This window comes from Phaenicophaeus curvirostris, chromosome 8 (genome assembly GCF_032191515.1).
Source record: "Phaenicophaeus curvirostris isolate KB17595 chromosome 8, BPBGC_Pcur_1.0, whole genome shotgun sequence".
Classification (NCBI taxonomy): Eukaryota; Metazoa; Chordata; class Aves; order Cuculiformes; family Cuculidae; genus Phaenicophaeus; species Phaenicophaeus curvirostris.
This window is the reverse complement of record NC_091399.1, coordinates 32,304,275-32,323,779: the sequence shown is the minus strand read 5'-3', so window position 1 is coordinate 32,323,779 and position 19,505 is coordinate 32,304,275. Positions and strand designations below refer to the sequence as shown.

The window sequence follows — 19,505 nt, the reverse complement described above, 5'->3', positions numbered from 1 at the left end:
TTGTAGTGTTAGCGCTGATGAAGCTTTGGTAGCCTGAGTGGCACAATGTTTGTAGGGAGCAATATGGTTTTATAACTCCTTCCTCTTCAGAAAAAAATGAAGCTGCTTTGGGCATGTGAGACTAATCTCTTTTCGATTCTGCTTCATACTCTATAAAGAAGTTGTTTAACAATTTATTACTTTTTTTCTGACTACATAGCTTGAAGCAACCCTCTCTACATCTCTTTGTAAAGACAGAGACAATGTAATGCTAATTATTGTTTCTCTTTACATCCTCAGCTCTCTAGTCATAGCAGTAAGGTGCACTGCCAGGTGTATTCACTATGGATGCCTGTAGCTTAGAAGAGCTGCAAAAACATGTGTTGGTGCAAGCCAGTCCTGTGAGTGTTTGTGCTGCCTCTTAATAGCAAGATTAGTGTTTTCATGCAAAAATCAAAACTATGTGTTACATAGAGAGTCCTTGATATAAAGGGAGCAAAGGAGGCCAAAACACTGTATTGTTTGAATTGCTACATATAAAATAAAATCAAAAATTCTTAACAGGAAACTTTTGAGCTTAAATTCTAACCCTTCATTATAAGCAACTGTGTCCTCCTTGCCTTCCACGTAGTAAGTGGGTGCTAAATGGTTTCTGTTGTGTTGCAGAAGAAATGTGTCAGTGGGACTGCAGGAGCAGAAGCCAGCCATGCTGTATAGGTAGAATTATTGCAGCAGTCATGCCAGAACCCAGGCTAGTACTCATTAGAGTAGCTTTGCAGATATTTCTGAGTAAGATGAAAGCAGCGTCAGTCATTACTGAACCCAGTCGCACTGATGTGGTTCAAGTCCCTGAGACAGAAGGTCCCTAGTTATGATCACAGAGATTTTGCTGTGAAGTTTCTTTGGGATGGGGATATAATCTTTCCATTAGATGCTTTTCTCTGATCTTGCATCTCACTTGCTTTAAATCTTTGGGACTAGCGTGTATTTGGTAAAACAGAGCGTGCTTCCATTGCTCCTCACTCCAGGAGCCTCCTGATGATGGGGAGAGGGTCAAGTACTGAGTCACCAGCACTTGGTTTTCTCTGTGGTGGCTTTTCATCAAGTACTGTTTTAGCTGGGTTGTGGTTGACTCTTTGTATCTTATTCTTTTCCTCCAAATGAAGTTTCCTGTGCACATTACCTCAGCTGACTTATGCAGATAAAGTAGATCTGGCAGAGAACTGTATCCATATATTAGATTGTGACTGATTTAACTTACTTTCAATGTTTCATAATACTGAGGGAGCTCTTGAATTACTATTGAAAGCATTACTATAAAGGCACAAACTTCAGACTTACCTTTCTTGCAAAGTTCTGATAATTCCTGAAGTTGAATGAGTCGGTAGTTCAGTGTTTTGCAGAATACAGGTGCAGAATCCTTTTTATTGAAGAAATCCATAAAACCCAACTACAAATGATGAGGCATATACGCTGCAAACTTATAGTGAGAAACCAGTCAACATCATGCACACAGTGAAATAAAAAATGCAGAAATACGGTAATGCCCATCCTCAAAAAAGCCTTTCCTCCTCCTCTTTTCGATCATGGAAACATGATTCTTTACTTTTGAAAATCCTTTACTTTTCATCAATGTTCAGGAATCAGTTTTGCTTAGGTCTGCTTATTCGTTTTGTTTGATATTGCCGTTGGTGTAAAAAGGAATTGATGTTTAAGGTGAATTGCCTAAGGTGTCGAAGTTAGTGCACTTCTTCCATGAGGATGTAGTGGAGTAAGGAGGTCAGGTCTTACCTAAAGTCACAGAATAGGCTGTAATTACGATTTGCAAAGCACTGGCAGTCATGGTTCCCAGGGCAGAGCACAATGATTTCATAAATAATAAAATCACAGTGAGAACCATATTCCTGTCCTTTGTAAGACCTGCTGCCAGAAAGCAAAAAGGAAAGAAGCTTCTAAAACAGAGGAGGGGATGGCCTAAATCTGGAAATATTTCAGGTCTTATTTTTTTAGATTAGTTTTCTTTAGTTAAAAAAAAACATTGATATGTGTGGTGATAGAGAGGCTGGAAGCTAAAGGTTATCTGAGCATATAATTGCTTCCAGAGAAGTGGTATTCAAATAAAAACCAGCCAATTCAAGTCTTGAAGAACTTGGCAGAAACAGCCAGAGCCTTCACCATACAGAACTTTAAAGACTGGAGAAATACAGCATTGAATACAAATTGTATAAACAGCTAGTGAAAATGTTGAGTAATCTTTTCAGAGTGGCTCGTGATCCTGCCATGGAAGCACCCTGGTTAATTTTAAATTGTAAGTGGTAGTTATTCCCAACTGTGGGAAAAAAAACCCAACCCAGTAATATCTTTTATCTCCTGCTGTGGCCCAGGTACGTGGTGCTGTTGTGAACGTGTAATGAAGTCATTAATGGGGCAGTCTCTGGATCTATTACAATAATTTTTATACCAAATGCAGCATAGGTTTTTCCTGTACAGGATGACGTAAAAACAGCAAGAGACCCGATCGAGTATGTTAAAGCCTGCCAACTATCTTCCTGAAATTATCGTTTGCTTGTTTATCATTTTGGGCTCTTCCTTCAGCAGTTGCTGTATTCATGCCGAGTGCTGCATTGTGTAATCTAACAAGTAAGACCATGTAGGAGAAAAGACGTAAATAGTTTCTAACATTAGAGGCTTTTGAAGAAATTAATTTATCGAAGTAGATCATGGCTGATCAACTTCTACAGTCCAGCTGTCATTAATGAGTAAGTTGACTGCTTTTGCTGCTTGTAGCTCCTCTTTTTATAGGCAGGACCAGGACTGCTGATGTGCCAGGAAAGCGGTTTGGGATAACTGGCCATAACCCCCTACATCGGTTAAGTGGTTTATGCTAACCCACACCATTAAATGTTGTGACATTAAAGACAGTTGTTTACAAAGACCGAGTCAAGCCTTACTGCTGCCTAAAGGGATAGGAACCAATAAGAAGCAGTTTGGCTGGTGGGTTGAAGCCTGTTTTGTGGAGCATCCTTGCTGGGGAGAAGTACTTTCTTGTCTCTCTCACCTGTCTGTCTCTCACATTTGCAGCAATTAATGCTCAGTTCTCCTACCTGTCAGCTGGCCTCATTTGACTCTCTGTTCTGGTTCGTAGGTTTTCAAAGTGGTCCACTGCTGTATGCTGTAATTTTTGTGGTTTCAGATTCATAACTACGGGGATAGTTGACTTCTGCCAGGCTTGTACTGAATGAGAGATAGCTGTTGCTGCCACTAGTTTCAGATGGGTCTGTAGATCAAAGATGCTGGCAACTGCCAGCACCTTCTACATTCTTAGTGTCCAGTGATGTATGAACTTCATGTGCCATGAACCAGCACCCAGATTGCTCATTTGTAGGATGTTGTGAGTGAACTAGTGATGCTCATAACTGTCGTCGTACCATCCGTAATGACCAATCAGAGAGGATGTTATCGCAGGCAGGCAGAGGTGCCCTACCCTGCACTTGCAGTGTGACTGTCGCTCCAAGCTGGTTAAGTAGCACCCAGCGCTGCTGCTGCTGCTGTATGTTCGTGCCTTGATGCTGAGTGAGCATGCAAATGACTATGTCAGAAAGCATAAGGGATTTAGCAGAAAGGTAAGTAGCAATGCACAGCATTTTCCATTTAGCTTTGAGGCAATTCTGATCTTGCTATTGAAAGCAGGAGAGAATCTGCAGCCCACTGAAGCATGACTAATCAGTTTGCTAAAATGCTTAGCACTCTCAAGCTTGAAGCATTTCTTCCCTATTGTTAACAGCAACAAATGATGTTTTGTAGCATTTATGTAAGGTGTAAATTGTGTTCAGCCCTTTACTTGGGCACTATGTCAAATGACAGGTTCCCTGGAGTGTGAGGGAGCTGTGCAACTTGTATTTTTGCTGCTGTTGGGAATGGCATTGTGTTAAGTGTTTGGTAGGAACGGTTGGACTCGGTGATCCGGTGGGTCTCTTCCAACCTGGTTATTCTGTGATTCTGTGATTCTGTGAATAGTTCTTAGTGTAGAAAAGATGTCAATTAAGTAATACAGCTTATTTGTGCTTTGAGCTTCAATAGTGTTTTTTTCTTTGTCATCTTTCTGTTTCAAAGGAATATTTTGAAAAGGTTTGTTTGAATGGGATAATTCTCCTGCGTGACAAAAAAAAAAAAAAAGAAAAAAACCCAGGTAAAATGTTACTAGTTAAGAATTTTAAAACAGAAGAAAATGTTTTATATAGTGTTAAATATGCTGCTTGGTTCAGGGACAAAGTCTTTTAAAGGCTGATAAGAATTGTAATATATGTAAACAACAATTGGCAAAGTTTTAATTTTTAGAGTAAGTAAGGCTCAGAATAGTTAGGCAGACCTGATACTGCATATTGTATGAGACTGCTGCCAAGACTTGGTTAATCAATGTTTGCAAAGCACTTGGAGAGTCTCCTGGGTGCAGAAGGATTTGCAGTGTGATGAAAACAGCCACTATGAACAGTGTCATATAATGTTTCTCTCAGATTTATAATCCTGTTTTTCATATATATATTTATGCACTTTTTTCTTTGCAGTCATTATTCTTATAAATGAAAACAAACCCTGCTGCAGTCAGTGGATATTACTGATGCTGTCTGTTTGCTCTGCGTTCCCCTGCCTTTCCCTTAAGCTGATACCAGCACTTTGCTTTCTGCTTTTCCTTTCAACAGGCTGTGTGTTGTGCCATTTTATTAAAGAAATAGCATAGTTTCTAAGTCACAAGACAGATCCCATCAGTTAGAGCTGTCCAGAGCCAGGAACATGATGAGGATTTGTTTGTATTTTGTTGAGGGAATTTTTTTGTACAGACTCGTATATAATATATTAGTGCAATGTAGCTCTTTGATCATTAGATGCAGATGTTTCAACTGTCCTAACGTTGGGCAGGTGACCTTAACTTTGTTAGTCCAAGGCCTTATTGTTTCTTCTGTGGATTTTTTTTTTCTGGCAGTTCTGGTGGTGATGAAACTGGGCCAAACTTGTTCAGCTGGTCTGTATTATCCTGCTGCCAGTAACTCAAAGACCAGCTGAGAACCCTTGTGACAGGTCAGGCTGACATCTGAATGTTGTAAAGGAGAAAAGTACAGCCAGAGTAAGCCACTGAGAATCTTCTGACTTGGAGACGCAGCAGCAGTTTTTTTTGTTTGAGTGCAGTAGCCCTTCTTAGGGACAGCGATGTTCCCAGGAGCAGGCACAGTGTGAAATTTTAACCTGCCTGCAAGCCTGTAGTGGCCTAATGGTCAGGAACCATACTGAACATGAGCTGAACTAAAGCAGATGTTCAAGCAGCAGTCCATGTCTTATCCTTAAAGTGACAGCATGATCATAACGTTCCCCACCTGCAGTCTCTGTCAGCCTTATGCACAGTCAGATGTGCATTGTCACCAAGTGATTCTATGTTCTTGTTGTCTGAGCTCATCAAATTGCCGCACTCCCACACAGTAACTTCTGCGTGTCCAGGTTCTTTTTTACTGTGCATGCAGTTTATCTTATTTTCAAGAAGTACAACGCTTAAATCGCTTTCCGCATGTCAGAGGGTAAGAGCATAGTTAAAAAAAAACAAAACAAACCACAAATGTAATGGAAGCCACTTTAATTTTTTGCTATCACTAAAAATGGAATAGCAGGTTATGCATGAAAATAAGGCTGGAACTGAAGAAGGGGGGGTTGAATGTAGCAACAGTGCACCAAGGAAGGAGAAATGATGTGCTGAGTTTATTCTCTTCTCTGACAGGTCACCTACATCAGACCTCAACGTGGCATTGCATGAGTGTATGGCAGCTCTGGATTTGTTTCTTAACAACAAGTTCTCAGATGCTTTGGCTTCTTTACAAGCAAAGTAAGTTGATTACTTTTACTAGTTTTCCTCTGTTTATTTTTCTTTGCTTCACCATCTCTCATGAGAATTAATTTAGACAGCTAGATGTCTATTATTAGTTAATAGGACTGTGTGGTTTATTTCAGGAGGGGGCGGTAAGTTAATGTGGTAAGTTTTGGGGAAGACAATAAGTGCTTTACACTTGGGTGAGTAAATCACAGGATTGAGCAAAGGCAGCTACAAAAAGTACAGAATTGTCCAAAGAAGTAATCTCTCAGCTGTAATACTATATGTGAGATTTTTCCTTCTTGAAGAATAAAAACCATCTTCTGTGATTTTTTTTTTCCTCCTCTTTTCCCATATTTTTCTACATACTATGAGAATTTGAGAATTTATGAGTTTGTGTCTAAACGAGCAACTGACCATGAATTGCCAGGTTTGAGACACATTACTTTAGGTATGAATTCCTTTTTATTTTTTTTTAATAAACTCTTGCAGAAACTTTCTCACAGCTTACTTTGCATTTCTGTGTTGTGGTCACGCACTCTGTTTCCTAATAACGTTGTAGCCCAGCATGTAATGAGTGACCCAGCTGTAAGCAGTGAGATCATAAAATACCATCTAAAAATTGTTGTGTCTTTACAATGTCTGTGAGTTTCCATACCCTGTCCTGAAGTTACCTGTGCTCTTGGCTTATTGAAATGTGTGGTTAATTCACATTTTTTTTCCCAATTTTCTCCACTGATTTTTGAGCCGTCAGCAAATTACATCGTGCCGCCTTTCAGACCACTGGAATGTGGAACGAGTAAAATTCATAGGTAGTGCAGTAGGGTGTCTTTGATATGCATAAAGGGTAACTGCGGTGAAGACTACATATCTGCTTTGCTGAGGTATCAGCCTCAGTTTTAGTTGCCAGAATCTGTAGCTTAATCAGGAAAGTACACTCTGCTAAAGACATTGATGATAAATTGTAGGATTGGATGTATTAGTGACACTGGGCGCATTCACAGCAGTGTTGTTATGTGTTTATATCATCAGAAGATATCATAATAACGGTAAGAAGAATAACTGTTTTCTCATTAAATTCTGACAGCAAAGCCCCTGTGCCCACCTGGAAAGGCTTCCTCAGTGCTTGCCATAAAATAAGAGAGAGATTTTATTGAAGAGGGTTTTCAAAACACTGCAAAATCTAGGGAGGCTGAGGAGTTGGAGGGTTTTTTTGTAAATCCATTTTTCTTTCATTGGCTAAGCTTTCATTCAGCTTTTGTTGGGCCCTGCAGAACATATTTCATGAGCTGATGCTCTCATTTTGCACATGACTTCATTCCACATCCCAAAACCATTTTGAAACTGATTTTTCTTGTTATCCTGTTGTTATGAGATGGCCTGTATTCCTGTTGGCTTTGGCAGTGAGGACAATACAGACTTAGAACCTTTGCGGGTGTAATGCAGAAACAGGATGCTGAATTTCCCCACAGATGATATCCATTAAGGACACGCTCCATCTCTTCAGGGGATGACAAGAGCTGTAGAGTGGGCACATATGGTAACATTGAATATTTTCTTTAGGAGTCATCAGTTCCTCACTGTTGCCTTTCAGCATGCTGAGATTTGAAATTGATTTTCACAGTCCATAAACATACTGACTTTGTTTGAAGAAATACTTTTCAGTTTTTACATGCCTGTAAAGAATATCATATCATAGATTTTGCAGCTTTATCACTGGGGCTCTAGGACATACTCTGCTCTGTATTACATTGCTGCAGATTGACTAAATTACTCACATTTGGCTTCCACAATAAGTGTATTTTCAACTGATTTGCACCATGTGTAACTGTGAGCAGATTTGGCAATGTGTGAGAGTGAAAATTGGAATGTCTTTCCTAGCAGCTTAAAAATAAATATTTGAGGATGGTGTCTAGACTTGTGTTGAAGTAAAGCTCATTTTTGCCTATTAGAAAAGCAAATCCATCATAAAGAAGAGATGATCTTGTTTCAGAAAAAAATTTAATCTGGCCTTTTTGCTTCATGTTATGTAACTTTTCTTGTTTGCTCAGCTGCATTTTAGGTTTTAGAGTGACTTTTCTTTATTATCATTAGCAGTCACTGTATAATAGTGGGCTCCAGTTAGCTTACAGTTTCTGAAATAATTTTAAGTTAGTGTTTTATATGGAGTATTTAGATGAAGTCTAAGAACTCTTAAGAAATTCCTTAAATTTAGTCACCAAATGCGGCAGTAATTTTCAGCATGTAACCTGTTAACTGTAACAATGAGTAACACTGAAACTGTCCAGTCACTGGAATGGGGAAACAAAACCTCATCTGCCTCCTCAGACCTGAGATACATAGAATAAATTGATTAAAAGGTGACTAGATTTTAGCCCTCATGTAATTGCAAGCAAATAATCATAAATTAAAGAGTTGATTCTGGTGAGATGTCCCTTTCCTTTCCTCAAGGCGAATTTTTTGTATTTTAATAATTATCCTGAAATAAAGCATGGCATAAGCACCTGATAGTTTGCTGATGTAAAACCACTTGGGAGAATGGTAAATAATGAAGATAAATTCATGACACAGTGTGATCTGGATTGTTGGATGACCTGGAACCCATTTGTTTTGCTGCTTGCAATATTGTATGAACAGTACGAGAGTGTTTACTTCCAGGCAGTTGACTTTATTCTGAAAATAGTCTCCAAAAAGGACTTGGTGTTGTTTGGTGGAATGTTAATTCTAGAATGGCCATGTTTTAAAAGTAATTTTAGTCCTTTGATGTGGGAGTTTCTTGGGTAGGTGTGAAGAGATTGTGTTACTGCTCTGCTAGTTACTGTGAAACTCTTACTGGAAGAGTGTAGTTCTGTGGTACTTACTTACTATCACTGGAATGTTTAGGTAGACCCCATTTACAGTACTAAATGTTAATCTTGTTTATTCTGATCTTTAAAAAGTTGAAAGATGTTACTAAGGAATGGAAATCTTTTTTCTTCATTGTGTGGTGAAATGTTCTTGCCCTTGTAGAACAAAAGCAAACATGAGGTTGTTCAGTGGGGTGGAGGAGCTTTCTCTGGGAACTGTTGTAATAAAGAAGGTGAGATTGTCAAACTGGGAGTGGTGAAGGAGTAAGGGGGAAGCACATAGGGGTAGAGTGAATCTCAAGGCAGTGGTTGGATGAAATTGGTGTACAGCTCTGCAGAAAGCTCAACTTACCTATGTGTTGTAAAGAATGTCAGGAACATAAAAGTCATTATTTCTAGGGGTTTTTTTATCTTTTTATGCCTGAATTCTGGAAGAACACATCTTTTGTAATCTTTGCAAATAAAGGCATTGCTGCCAAAACCTGACTTAACTGTTGGTTTCTCCTTCTAGCTGAAAGAATTTACTAGATTACGAATTTTGCAGAATGGCTTAGATCAAAAAGGCTCAGGTGTACTCTTGTTGAACCGCAGTATTTTGGATTAGACTGTTCTGGTGTCTTGTGGTAACTAGAGAGCCAGGCTGGTGGCTGGTTAGAACAGTCTTTTCTAGTTGTAAGCTTAATGCTAGTGGGGAGTTTTCATAGGAAACAGATTTTTATTGAAAAATATTGATTCATCAAAGCAGAGAACTTCTATGGAAGTCCAGACAGTAGGTCCGGTGGGTTGATTGGACACTGGGTGGAGCTTCTGATCAAAAATGAGGAAAGCCTTGGGGCCCTGTGGGACTGCATTCTCCTGATGCAGGTTTGATTTGAGCCTCTCTCACTCAGGTACACCTGAATGGACAGAATGTTTGCTGGTCTGTGGAGGGACTTCCTCACTCTACTGCTGGATTTGTTTCACCTGTTACGAGCATTTTAATACTAAGTCGGGGCATGGACTTAAGCCTGGATTTTCTGCAACCCTGTAGTGTGTGTCCTGTCTGCTGAATTACTATAAAAGGATCCACGAAAAGATTTTGGGCACGGTATTTTTCACAAAAGAATAGTAGACCTTGGGTTAATTCTGAGGCCAAAACAAGCCAAGCTTTTTGATTTTCATACTTCAGCTGGAGTGGGGAGCTTAGATACTTGTTTTGAAGCAGTAATAAAACCGTTCTTCATCAGCCCTCAAGAAAGGGCAATGCTACAAGATGATTGCACCGTGGTTGGAGAACAGGCATCTGGCATAACTCTACAAGTGCCTAAAGATATTACTTATAATCCTCTTATTCAGCCATGTGATACCAGCCACTGGGATAAGTCATTAATCAGAATGTTAGTTGTATTTATGTCATAAAGGCTTGTTAACTCCAACAATGTCCCGAGGAAAGTGCTGCTGAGGAACCAAAAGAAGGAAGGGAGAAAGGAAAAAAAACCCAAAAAAACAAGCCCATCAAGTTTTATTCTGTATCCATCCATATAAAATGCAGGCCTTAAAACTTCTGGCGTTATGCCACGGTGTAACTGACAACTTTAATTGTACGGTTTGTATAAATGGCATGGAAAACTGTTACAGTTGGTTGCATTTCCACCCGCCTCCCAGGCCCTGAAAAAGAAGTGTAGATTTTAGTGTGGATAAATACCAGTTTACTAATGATAAACAGTAATTATTATGTCCTTTAAAATGTTAGAAGCAAAACAGATGAAACCATTGATTAGAGCAGGAGTTATTTGGAAGCAGATTATTGTAGAGAGAAATCCCTCTTTGCCATTTTTATGTATCAAGTTTCCTTTTACCACAGTGAATTTAAGAATTATCTGGTTTGATTTTGAAAGCAACTTTCTAAATTTTGAGTGGGGACTGTCTAGTGCTTTGAATTCGAATATTTGGAAGGGCTTTGTTTTAACACATATGAGATAAAGTGCATTTATTTGCGCCCACTGAGGCTGATGAGTAATCAAATTAACAGGAATGGTTCATCAGGCTGGTATTTTATAGTACAATCATTTTTTTTTTCCTACTTTGCAGTATCAGTCTAATCAAAGAATCGTGATGCAGGCGGCCAAGACAGAGCTGTCATGACTCCACTGGATTTTAAACTGATTTCTCCATTATTTCTGTTCTTCTTATTCATGTTGGAGATGAGATGGATGCTAGCATAGTCTGGGGCTCATAGTATTTATGGCAGTATGTGATTTTCCAAAAAGCTTTTAATGCTAAATTGATTTTGAGGTTGGATAGAGCGGCTTGTTAGGTAGCCTCTGGACGTGGTGAAGTCAGCTAGGAGTTAAGCACAGCCTTAACAAAACACAGACTGCAGTGAGGTTTGAACATGTACACATCAAATCTCTTCAGTACAGCCACCCTCCTTTGTCCCAAGTGTATTAGAAAAAAGTAGCCCTTCGCTGTCATGAAGGTTGGCAAGAGAAGCACCAGGTATCTGTGTAATGCAATCTGTGGCAGCGCTAGGTATTGTTTTAATCACTAGATCTCAAAAAATACAAAGAAAGTCAGGATTGTATCATCACCTGGATTTTTCTTTGGTTATTTTATTGCTTAATGTTATTTAGAGGGGTTACTTTAGATATGCACAATGTTGTAGTTTGGCTCTGGAAAACACTAAACAACATCAAGGACTCCTGAGGATACTTAAAGATACTTTACTCCATCAAGCAAAAGAATTAATGCATAATAGTGTAGGAATTGTTAGAAAATTTAAAGGTGTCCAAGTTGCCACAGTGAGTTAATAGATCACTGTTTCATGTAGGAGTGTCTTGAGTTATCCTTAACATTATCTTTCAGTTCAATCCAGGTATCAAAACCTGGGTAGGTAAGTGTATTCCCAGGGAGAAATTAAACGGGTTGAGGTGTCTTTAAAGTTTGGCTTTTCCCCTTCAAACAAAACCACTGAATCAGAGTGGTTGAGGTTGGAAGAGACCTCTGGAGGTCACCTGCTCAAGCTGGGCCACCTGGAGCTGGTTATCCAGGGCCATTTCCAGATGGAGACTCCACAAGCTCTCTGAGGTGCTCAGTCACCTTCACAGTAAAAGAGTGTTTCCCAATGTTCAGACAGAGCCTCCTGTGTTTCAGTTTGTGCCCATTGCCTATGGATCTGTCATTGGGCACCACTGAAAAGGGCCTGACTCCATCCTCTTGGCATCCTCCGTTCAAGTATCTCTATATGATATACAATCCCTCTGAGGGATCGTCTCTTCTCCAGACAGAACAGTCCCAGCTCTCTCAGCTTTTGCTCACAGGAGAAACAGTTAATTATTTTCGTCCTCATCATGGACCTTTGTTGGACTTTCTCAAGTATGCACATGTCTCTCTTGTACTGAGGAGCCCTGTAGTGGGCACAGGTGTGGCTCCAGGTGTGACCTCACTAGTGCTTTGCAGAGCCATCACCTCCCTCAGCCTGCTGGCAGCAACACTGCTAATGCAGCTCAAGATACCATTAGCCCTATTTGCAGCAAGGACATGTTGCCGGCACACTGCTTTCTCCTTGAAAGAAAAAGGAACTGAAGTGGCTCATTTTGAGAAGCAACACCTGAACTACACCTTTTGAGAACAGGCATACTGAGGGTGCAGATTATGTTGGAGGAATTTCCTTGTTTGACTGCAAGTATTTTTTTAATACTCCTTGCAATATACAACGATCTGATTAATTCTAAAAATGTAAACAATAGAAATAGCAATTGTTGCTCTTTAGCAGGATTTGTCTAAGTGATGGTGTTTGTCAAGGGTGGGTTAGCAAGGTCTACAGACAGTTTCTGTGGCAGGAATTCATCAGAGCTTTCCCTTTAACATATTTCCTGCGTCAACTTTGTTGGACCTCTAGACCTGAAGATATTTTGATTGATTTTGCAAAGGATTATAACATGCATGGGTGCTGGTTGAATGCTGTAAACACATGCAATATATAAACTCTTCTTCCACCAGAGGAAAGGTGCTGGCAATAGCTGCAGGGACGAGTTAATTGTTTTCCTTGCTCTAATGCCAAAATTTTTGGCTTTCTGCTGAAGCGGCACCATCTGAAATCCCACTGAAGAATATTTAAGCTGAACAAATTGGAGTGGAAAGTTGGCAGAAAGGGAGGGGAGGAAAAAGCTGTAATGGTTGGTGTAGACTGGAATGTTTCCAGTGGGAAGATCTGTTTGAAAAAAATTCTATTTTTGCTGTGGTCATAGTGTTGTGTTACTTGTCTCCTTGAGTCTTTCCTGAGTAACTGTCCCAAAATAGAAGAATAGTATCTGGATTTGTGTAACGTGTTGTAGTATTTATTAGATACTCCATTTTAAAAAACCCTTCATTCTGTGGCCCCGGATGGTTAGACCTGTAGTTAACTCCTGTGCTTTGTGTTGTGTGTGCAGTAACTATCCTTGGCTCGGAACTGGAACATCTCAGCACACTTATTGAAACTGGATCTGTAGACATGATTTCCTGTACAAATCTCAATATATTAACATTTCTTGATTATTTTGCATATACTTTGTGTTTGATTTCTAGTTTATCTAGACTTAGTTCCCATCAGACTGAGGAATTTCTGGAATTGGATTAGTATTAATTTAAAAAAAAACTTTAAAAAAAATATAGTCAAACCAACTGTGCTTTGCATCTTGTGTTTTCTTGCAGAACTAAAGATAGCATGTATCATGCACTGACTTATGCCACCATATTGGAAATGCAAGCTATGATGACGTTTGATCCTCAGGACATACTGAATGCAGGAAACACAATGAAGGAAGCTCAAGCCACCTGTCAAAAGTAAGTGTGGAGCAATTCAGTCAGTAGGTCTCTCAATGGGAAAATTTGAAAGACATAGAGGTTAAGAAAGGTCGTGTGATTTCCTAGAATTCCTATGAAAACTTAGGTGGGAAGGGACATCAGGAGGTCTAGCCTCCTGCTCAAAGGAGAGTCAGTTGTGAGGTCAGACCACATAACTTAGGATTTTCATCAGTCTAGTCTTGAAAGCTTTGTTTTACTGCACTGTCTGATTTTTCTTGTCAGTTAGATTTCTGTCCTATCTGTAGCCCTGGTTCTGCAGTGTCTGGGAGTTATTTACCATTTACAGACACTGCAGAACCTTCCCATTTGGTGATGGTTGTTCTGTAGCTAGCTGTTACATCAAGAATAAACAATGGATCCCAGGAGGACCATGTTGACTGAGTTCTGTATGGAATGTGCTGAAGTTTGTATATATGGTAAGCTGACAGAGGGTTGGTGAGAACTAGAGGTATATTAATGACTTTATGGGGGGGCAGCTGAAAGGTATTGTTCTTTCGTGGATGCTTCATGTTCAGAGTGACCAAACTGAATTTTCTGCAGATTTAGGAAGAAATCAACGGTAGCCGATTCCATCAACAACCTTGTGCATAGACAGAGCCTTGAGCACTTCACTGAAGGTAACGTTATCTGTAAATGCATGTTTTCATCTTTTTTTTTTTTTCTCATTTTCTGCAATTTGAGTGGTGTAGAATTCTTCACGTAATAATAATCTTGCAAATTATAAATTCACTGATGAAAATCTCTGATTTGACATCTCCAAAATTTCTGGATCAATGTTTTGGCAATTGCCATGTCACCGCCCACAAAATCAACATTTTGTGTTGGTTACTTACTCAGCATTTCCAAAAATTACTGGGTAAAGAAATACTTAGAAAGATTTGAGATCCAAGGAAAGCAGTAGAGAATTCCTGTAAAGTTTCTGTAGCTGCATATCATTACTGTTTGGGGTTGTTTCAGTGGGGTAGAACTGAAACACTACAGGAAATCTGGAAAATATTTTTCTCAGTTTGAGCTTTGTGATCATATTCCTAATTAGTGGACTAACTGTTTTTTAATTACTTTTTGTTTGGTTTATTTGTTTTCTTCTCCTCTCCGTGTGACACTAGAGGAAATCCATGCAGAAATTTGCTATGCTGAATGTTTACTTCAGAGAGCAGCGCTCACATTCCTCCAGGTATGGATTCCTGCATAGCTCTTTGGGGAAAAAAGTACACATCATACAGATTTCTTTTCTTAAAATTAATGAAATGGTGGAAGACCCTAGTTTGACCTAATGTTGTAAGACTCTTTCATCTGGATTAAATCTGGATTTTATCTGGACTGTCTGCTGATGAAATAGTAGATTGTTTTGTTATCCCTTATGATTATCTAAAAGTACTTATCTTGATACACATAGCACTGAGTTCCTTATGACCCCCTTCTCCAGTCCCTTTTGGATGAGTGAAATGTAACCACAGTAAGCACCCGTTTTCAAATACTCTGTGTTGGAATAACAACTTAAAAAGTAAAAAAAATGGAATGCAAGCAGAGTTTTTGTTTCAGTCAGGCTGATGTTTGCTTTCCCAAGACTTTCTCATTTGTATTTCCTTGAACAGTTATTATGGTCTGCTTAGCTACTGGGCTTCACACATGCTGCTTGCTAAACAGTACTGCCTGTCTTTAAAAGAAGAGGAGCTCTCCCTCTTCTTTGAATTTTGTCTGTCTGTGGTAATGAAGCTTGATTTGTTTGATGGGTCAATAGTGTTGATGGATCAACATTGCTGGGCTTCAGCAATTTAAATTTGCACTTTTAATTGTTAATCATAGTTGGAATAACAGACTTTTTCTTCTTGATTTGGCTGGACCTGCTATATGATAGTGGGCATGTTCTTCTATGCAGAGGGGATAATAAAAGTCACATTCACAAAAGCGTTCTGCTTCTTGGCTCAAAGATGCTGATAGAGAATGAAATGCAGGTGCTGATTTTATAGTGTTTGGGAGTTGCCAGATGGGCTCTGATTTATGTTGCTTATGATAGTTTATGAATCGTGTAAGCGTTTTCAGTGATCTGCCGTGCCCCTCTGCCAGAAACTATTACTTCATAGTAAAACCAGCACTCGGAGTAGTTTCTTCTATAGGTTTTTAGAGTGCTAGTGATTGTCACTTTGTGATATGATGCTGGATTTTTAAATGGCCCAGGTGTAGCTACCTGTTTCCATATTACTGATGCTTTAGGATGAGTAGTCTCTAGGACTGGAGACAGTTTGGGTGATATCTGAAGCTACGGCAGTGAGGCCTGTCAGAACATCTCCATTGTGCCAGTAAGAAAGGAGTTTTTAATGCAGCGGCTCTTGGTTTTAACTGTTTTTGCAGGTATCTGTTTTTAAAGTTGTTTACAGATGCATGAGAAATTTAAGAGTAAGAAAATAATTTCTTCTCCTCTGCTGCATAAAGAACTCCTGTTTGCTTGCTTCCTCTTATATTGTTTAATTTTTCATGAACACATGAACTGGTTTTAAAAATTAAACAAAGGCATTTGGTTCCAGTGGCTATTGAAGTGGGTTAGTCTTAATGCTTAATGTAAATGACCAAATCCAGTTAAAAACACATAAAAATTAGTCTCAGGATTTTTCAGGGGCTGGACATTGGTTATCTCTGTTGTTGGTATCATGACTATTCTGAATTTAAACATTGTAAACCAATCTTTTTTCCCTTTCCATTTTCCATTCAGAGGAATATATAACTGAACCTTTTACACAGGGTTAGGTATGCACACCCTCACTCTCCTGCTGCCAATTAAAAGCTGCCTTTTTCTACAGAACAAATAGAAACAGAGTTGCATTTCTGTGTGGCAGTTTTGTTTGCATGCGATTAGGATTCAAGTCAGGGAATATGTCATCAGGAATTACAGGTTCACGTATACTGCATGGTTTCTGTCTTCGATTATCACTCTTGATAGTGTTGCTTGAGGATGACTGGAAAGGGGACAGGTGGTGCTGCAGGAGTAAGCCCCTGCCCTTCAGTTTAGGTCATTAGGCTTCCTGTACTAGTTCATAGAAAGCAAAGTCTGGAAGAAGTTGAACTGTAACTTCAGTTGGATTGTATTATCTTCCTGAATTGCAGAGATTGGAAAGCTCTTCGAGGCAGGTTCTGCCTCTTGGTTTGCATGTTGATGGGCACAGTTGGGCCTTATTTCTTTAACAGTAAAACAACCAAGTGTTCCTCTATTGTATGCTGTTTTCTCCACAATGTTTCATACTGCCTCTTGAAATACCATTGCAGAAAAATCATCTGCTAAAACACATGCAGTCTTCCTGTCCCAAAGAAATAGCAGGTATCAAACCAAAACAGGATGAAAGGTTATATATGATGAGTAAAGCAAGAAACTGTCACCAGAAAGTTAGGAGACTCGAGAGTTCTCCCTTTGGGATACAACTGCGAACTAATGGTCCCCCAGGCACGCTTTGTTTTAAGTTCTGAGTTCTGTATAGCTTGTAATGTAACGTGTTACCATGTTAGTATGGATCTCAGAAATACTTGAATTTTCAGATAAGAAAGGGCATATCCTGCATAACTTTACTTAGCCTGTTTCGTTTCTAGGATGTGAAACTATATTCTGTAGACTCCTGGGGACAGGCAGTTATTTGTATCTGGTGCTGAGCCAGGAAATATTCAGATCTTAACTGTGCTGAGGACAGATGAGAGAAAGATATTTTTTCACACAGCCATAAATGCATGTACCTTAGGTGCCATTCATTAGCTCAGTCCCTCTGTTCATTAATACAAATTCAGATGGTCCAAGGATAGAGAGGCTCAACTGATCACAGAAGGCCTTAAAATAAAGTTTACGTGTCTGAACACAGTAAAAATAATTAAATATAAAAAGGAAGTCCTAAATCTATGCATTATTTCTCAGAGACTTACATTGTCTGTGTCATTAAGGTTATGTTCAAGGCATGTGTTCATCTCAATAAGAGAAAAGCTCTTTATAGTCTTATAAATTCATACTGCTAATGTGTTTCCTTTCTAACAGGATGAGAATATGGTTAGCTTCATAAAAGGAGGCATCAAAGTCCGAAACAGTTACCAAACATACAGGTAAGTGACGATGTGATTAAGAGTACTTTCTCAGTAAATAGCACTGCTGCTTGAATTATCCAGTTAAGAAAGTAATTGCTATTGTATTTATTGCAGCCGTTATTGTGGGTTTCATGTCTATAGCCTTTTTCAGCTCCCACAAATTCCTCCTTTGCATAACAAAGGACATTGATATTATGGCTTACTTGGTTTGTAAAGACAGTAGGTCCTAAACCTTGCAGACTCCCAAGGTTTGCCTACTTCAAATACTATATACTTGAAATTACGTCCAAAAAAACCCTATTCTAAATGATCTAGTGCTCATTGTGTCTGCATAACACAATTTGGAGGTCTTGAAGTCCTTAGGAGTATGAAAAGGCATTTCTTCACAGTTCTAGCCGCAGCTTTTTGGAACATTCAAAACCAGTAGCTGAAACACAAATAGTTCCATAGTAAATGCTTGAAATTGTATAGTAAATGCATGAAAAACAAAATTAAGAGACAATAAACTGAAGAGCTTGCAATTAAAAGTATAAATAGCTCCAAATGAAGATTAAACCAATTTACGGGAAATAGGTGTATAGGGGCTAGTTAGCACAGTAAACATATGCAGTCTCTCCACATTATGAAGTCCCTGAACAGTCAATTCCAAGAGAATGCTTTTCCAAGCATATGTCGCTGTCTGAGTGAAATATTTGGTTTGCAGTTGTTTGCTGTGAAGAGAAGGTGCATGCTGTTGAAAATGATAAGCAAGATTGCTCATCTGAACTCAAAATATGCCCATTATTTGGTGTCTATAAGCCAAAGATATCTGCTTAAGTAGATTTTTTTCATCCAGGATGTTATGGAATGCTATGTTCATCATGTGCAAAAGGTTTCAAAGTGCAGTAGTAAATTCTAAAAATTACATTAGAATGCACACCATGGGAAGCAAACTTATTTGTGCCTCAGTAAATTAAGATCCACTCTGGTGTATATATAAGAATAAAATGCTCTAAATCTAGTAGATCTTAGGTGGTCTTCTTCAAAAAAATGCTAATAATATGTGTATTGCTGAGGCGTGTATTCTGTGAAAGGGGAAGTTTGTGTGTGAGATTGGCAGTAATGATTTTAATATGGTACCTTTGCTGTGGGAAGAAATAATTGTTTGCAGTTCTGGTGAGAGTATGGTACAACAGTTTACAGAGAAAACAATGAAATGTGGAAATGAAATTTTATTTGCTTCTATCGATAAATATTTTTTACAACACAGTTTCTGGTATAAAAATCCATCTTTCCTTTCCCCATGGTCAGCAGGAGTGCCTGATAATGATAATCTGCAAAAACAGCAACTCTGAAAAGATTGGAGGAATAAATACTGCAAAGACACAATTTTTAAAACTCTTTCAGGGAGGAAAGGCTACCATCCACTGTAAAAAAGGTGGAAGGAAATAAAACAGCAATTCAGCATGAAACATTTGCTTATTGTCAGTGAATAAAAAGTATCAGGAAACTTCCATAGTAGTATAGATTTGTATGAATAATTTTGAAAACTGAAAGCTAAATGTACCTCATATTTTGTTTTGTTTTAGAACTTTAAATTTGGACTCAGAACAGCCACAAAATGTCACATGTCTAGCAGTCACAGAACAGCATCCAGTGCAGGTTGTCCAGAAATGTACTGAAAGGAAGAGAGATAACAGTGTCTGTACTTGTGTGGGTTGAAGATGACTCTAAATGTATGAGCATTGTAAAGAGGGCAACTACAATGGACTGTCCCATATCTGTTGGCACCAACCAGCAGGTTAGAATGTGACAGCCTGCACACAAAACATTAAAACAGTGGTTCTCTTCTCTTAGTAATTAACAAAATAAACTAAAATAATAGTGTAAAAAACACAGAAAGCTTAGAGACAAAAAGAGTTCAAGTCCAGCTGATTGCGTAGGAAAATAAAGGGAAGCTA

General features: G+C 38.9%; 2 protein-coding genes across 4 annotated transcripts in view; one reads left to right on the top strand and one right to left on the bottom strand.

The window, feature by feature from the left end:
• Positions 1 to 19,505, bottom strand: part of OSBPL9 (oxysterol binding protein like 9) — a 185,899-nt gene that overhangs the window by 148,118 nt on the left and 18,276 nt on the right. The window lies entirely within an intron of this gene.
• Positions 3,452 to 19,505, top strand: part of TTC39A (tetratricopeptide repeat domain 39A) — a 38,969-nt gene continuing 22,915 nt past the window's right edge. The window contains exons 1-6 of one of the 3 annotated variants that reach the window (XM_069863118.1): positions 3,452 to 3,602; positions 5,744 to 5,848; positions 13,354 to 13,485; positions 14,047 to 14,123; positions 14,613 to 14,680; positions 17,519 to 17,583. In XM_069863118.1, coding sequence (XP_069719219.1) covers positions 3,559 to 3,602; positions 5,744 to 5,848; positions 13,354 to 13,485; positions 14,047 to 14,123; positions 14,613 to 14,680; positions 17,519 to 17,583 — 491 coding nt within the window. In that variant the 5' untranslated portion in view covers positions 3,452 to 3,558. Of the gene's footprint in view, positions 3,603 to 4,867; positions 5,102 to 5,743; positions 5,849 to 6,249; positions 6,285 to 13,353; positions 13,486 to 14,046; positions 14,124 to 14,612; positions 14,681 to 17,518; positions 17,584 to 19,505 lie in introns of those variants that run through there. The other 2 variants (XM_069863119.1, XM_069863121.1) reach the window with 2 other exon arrangements.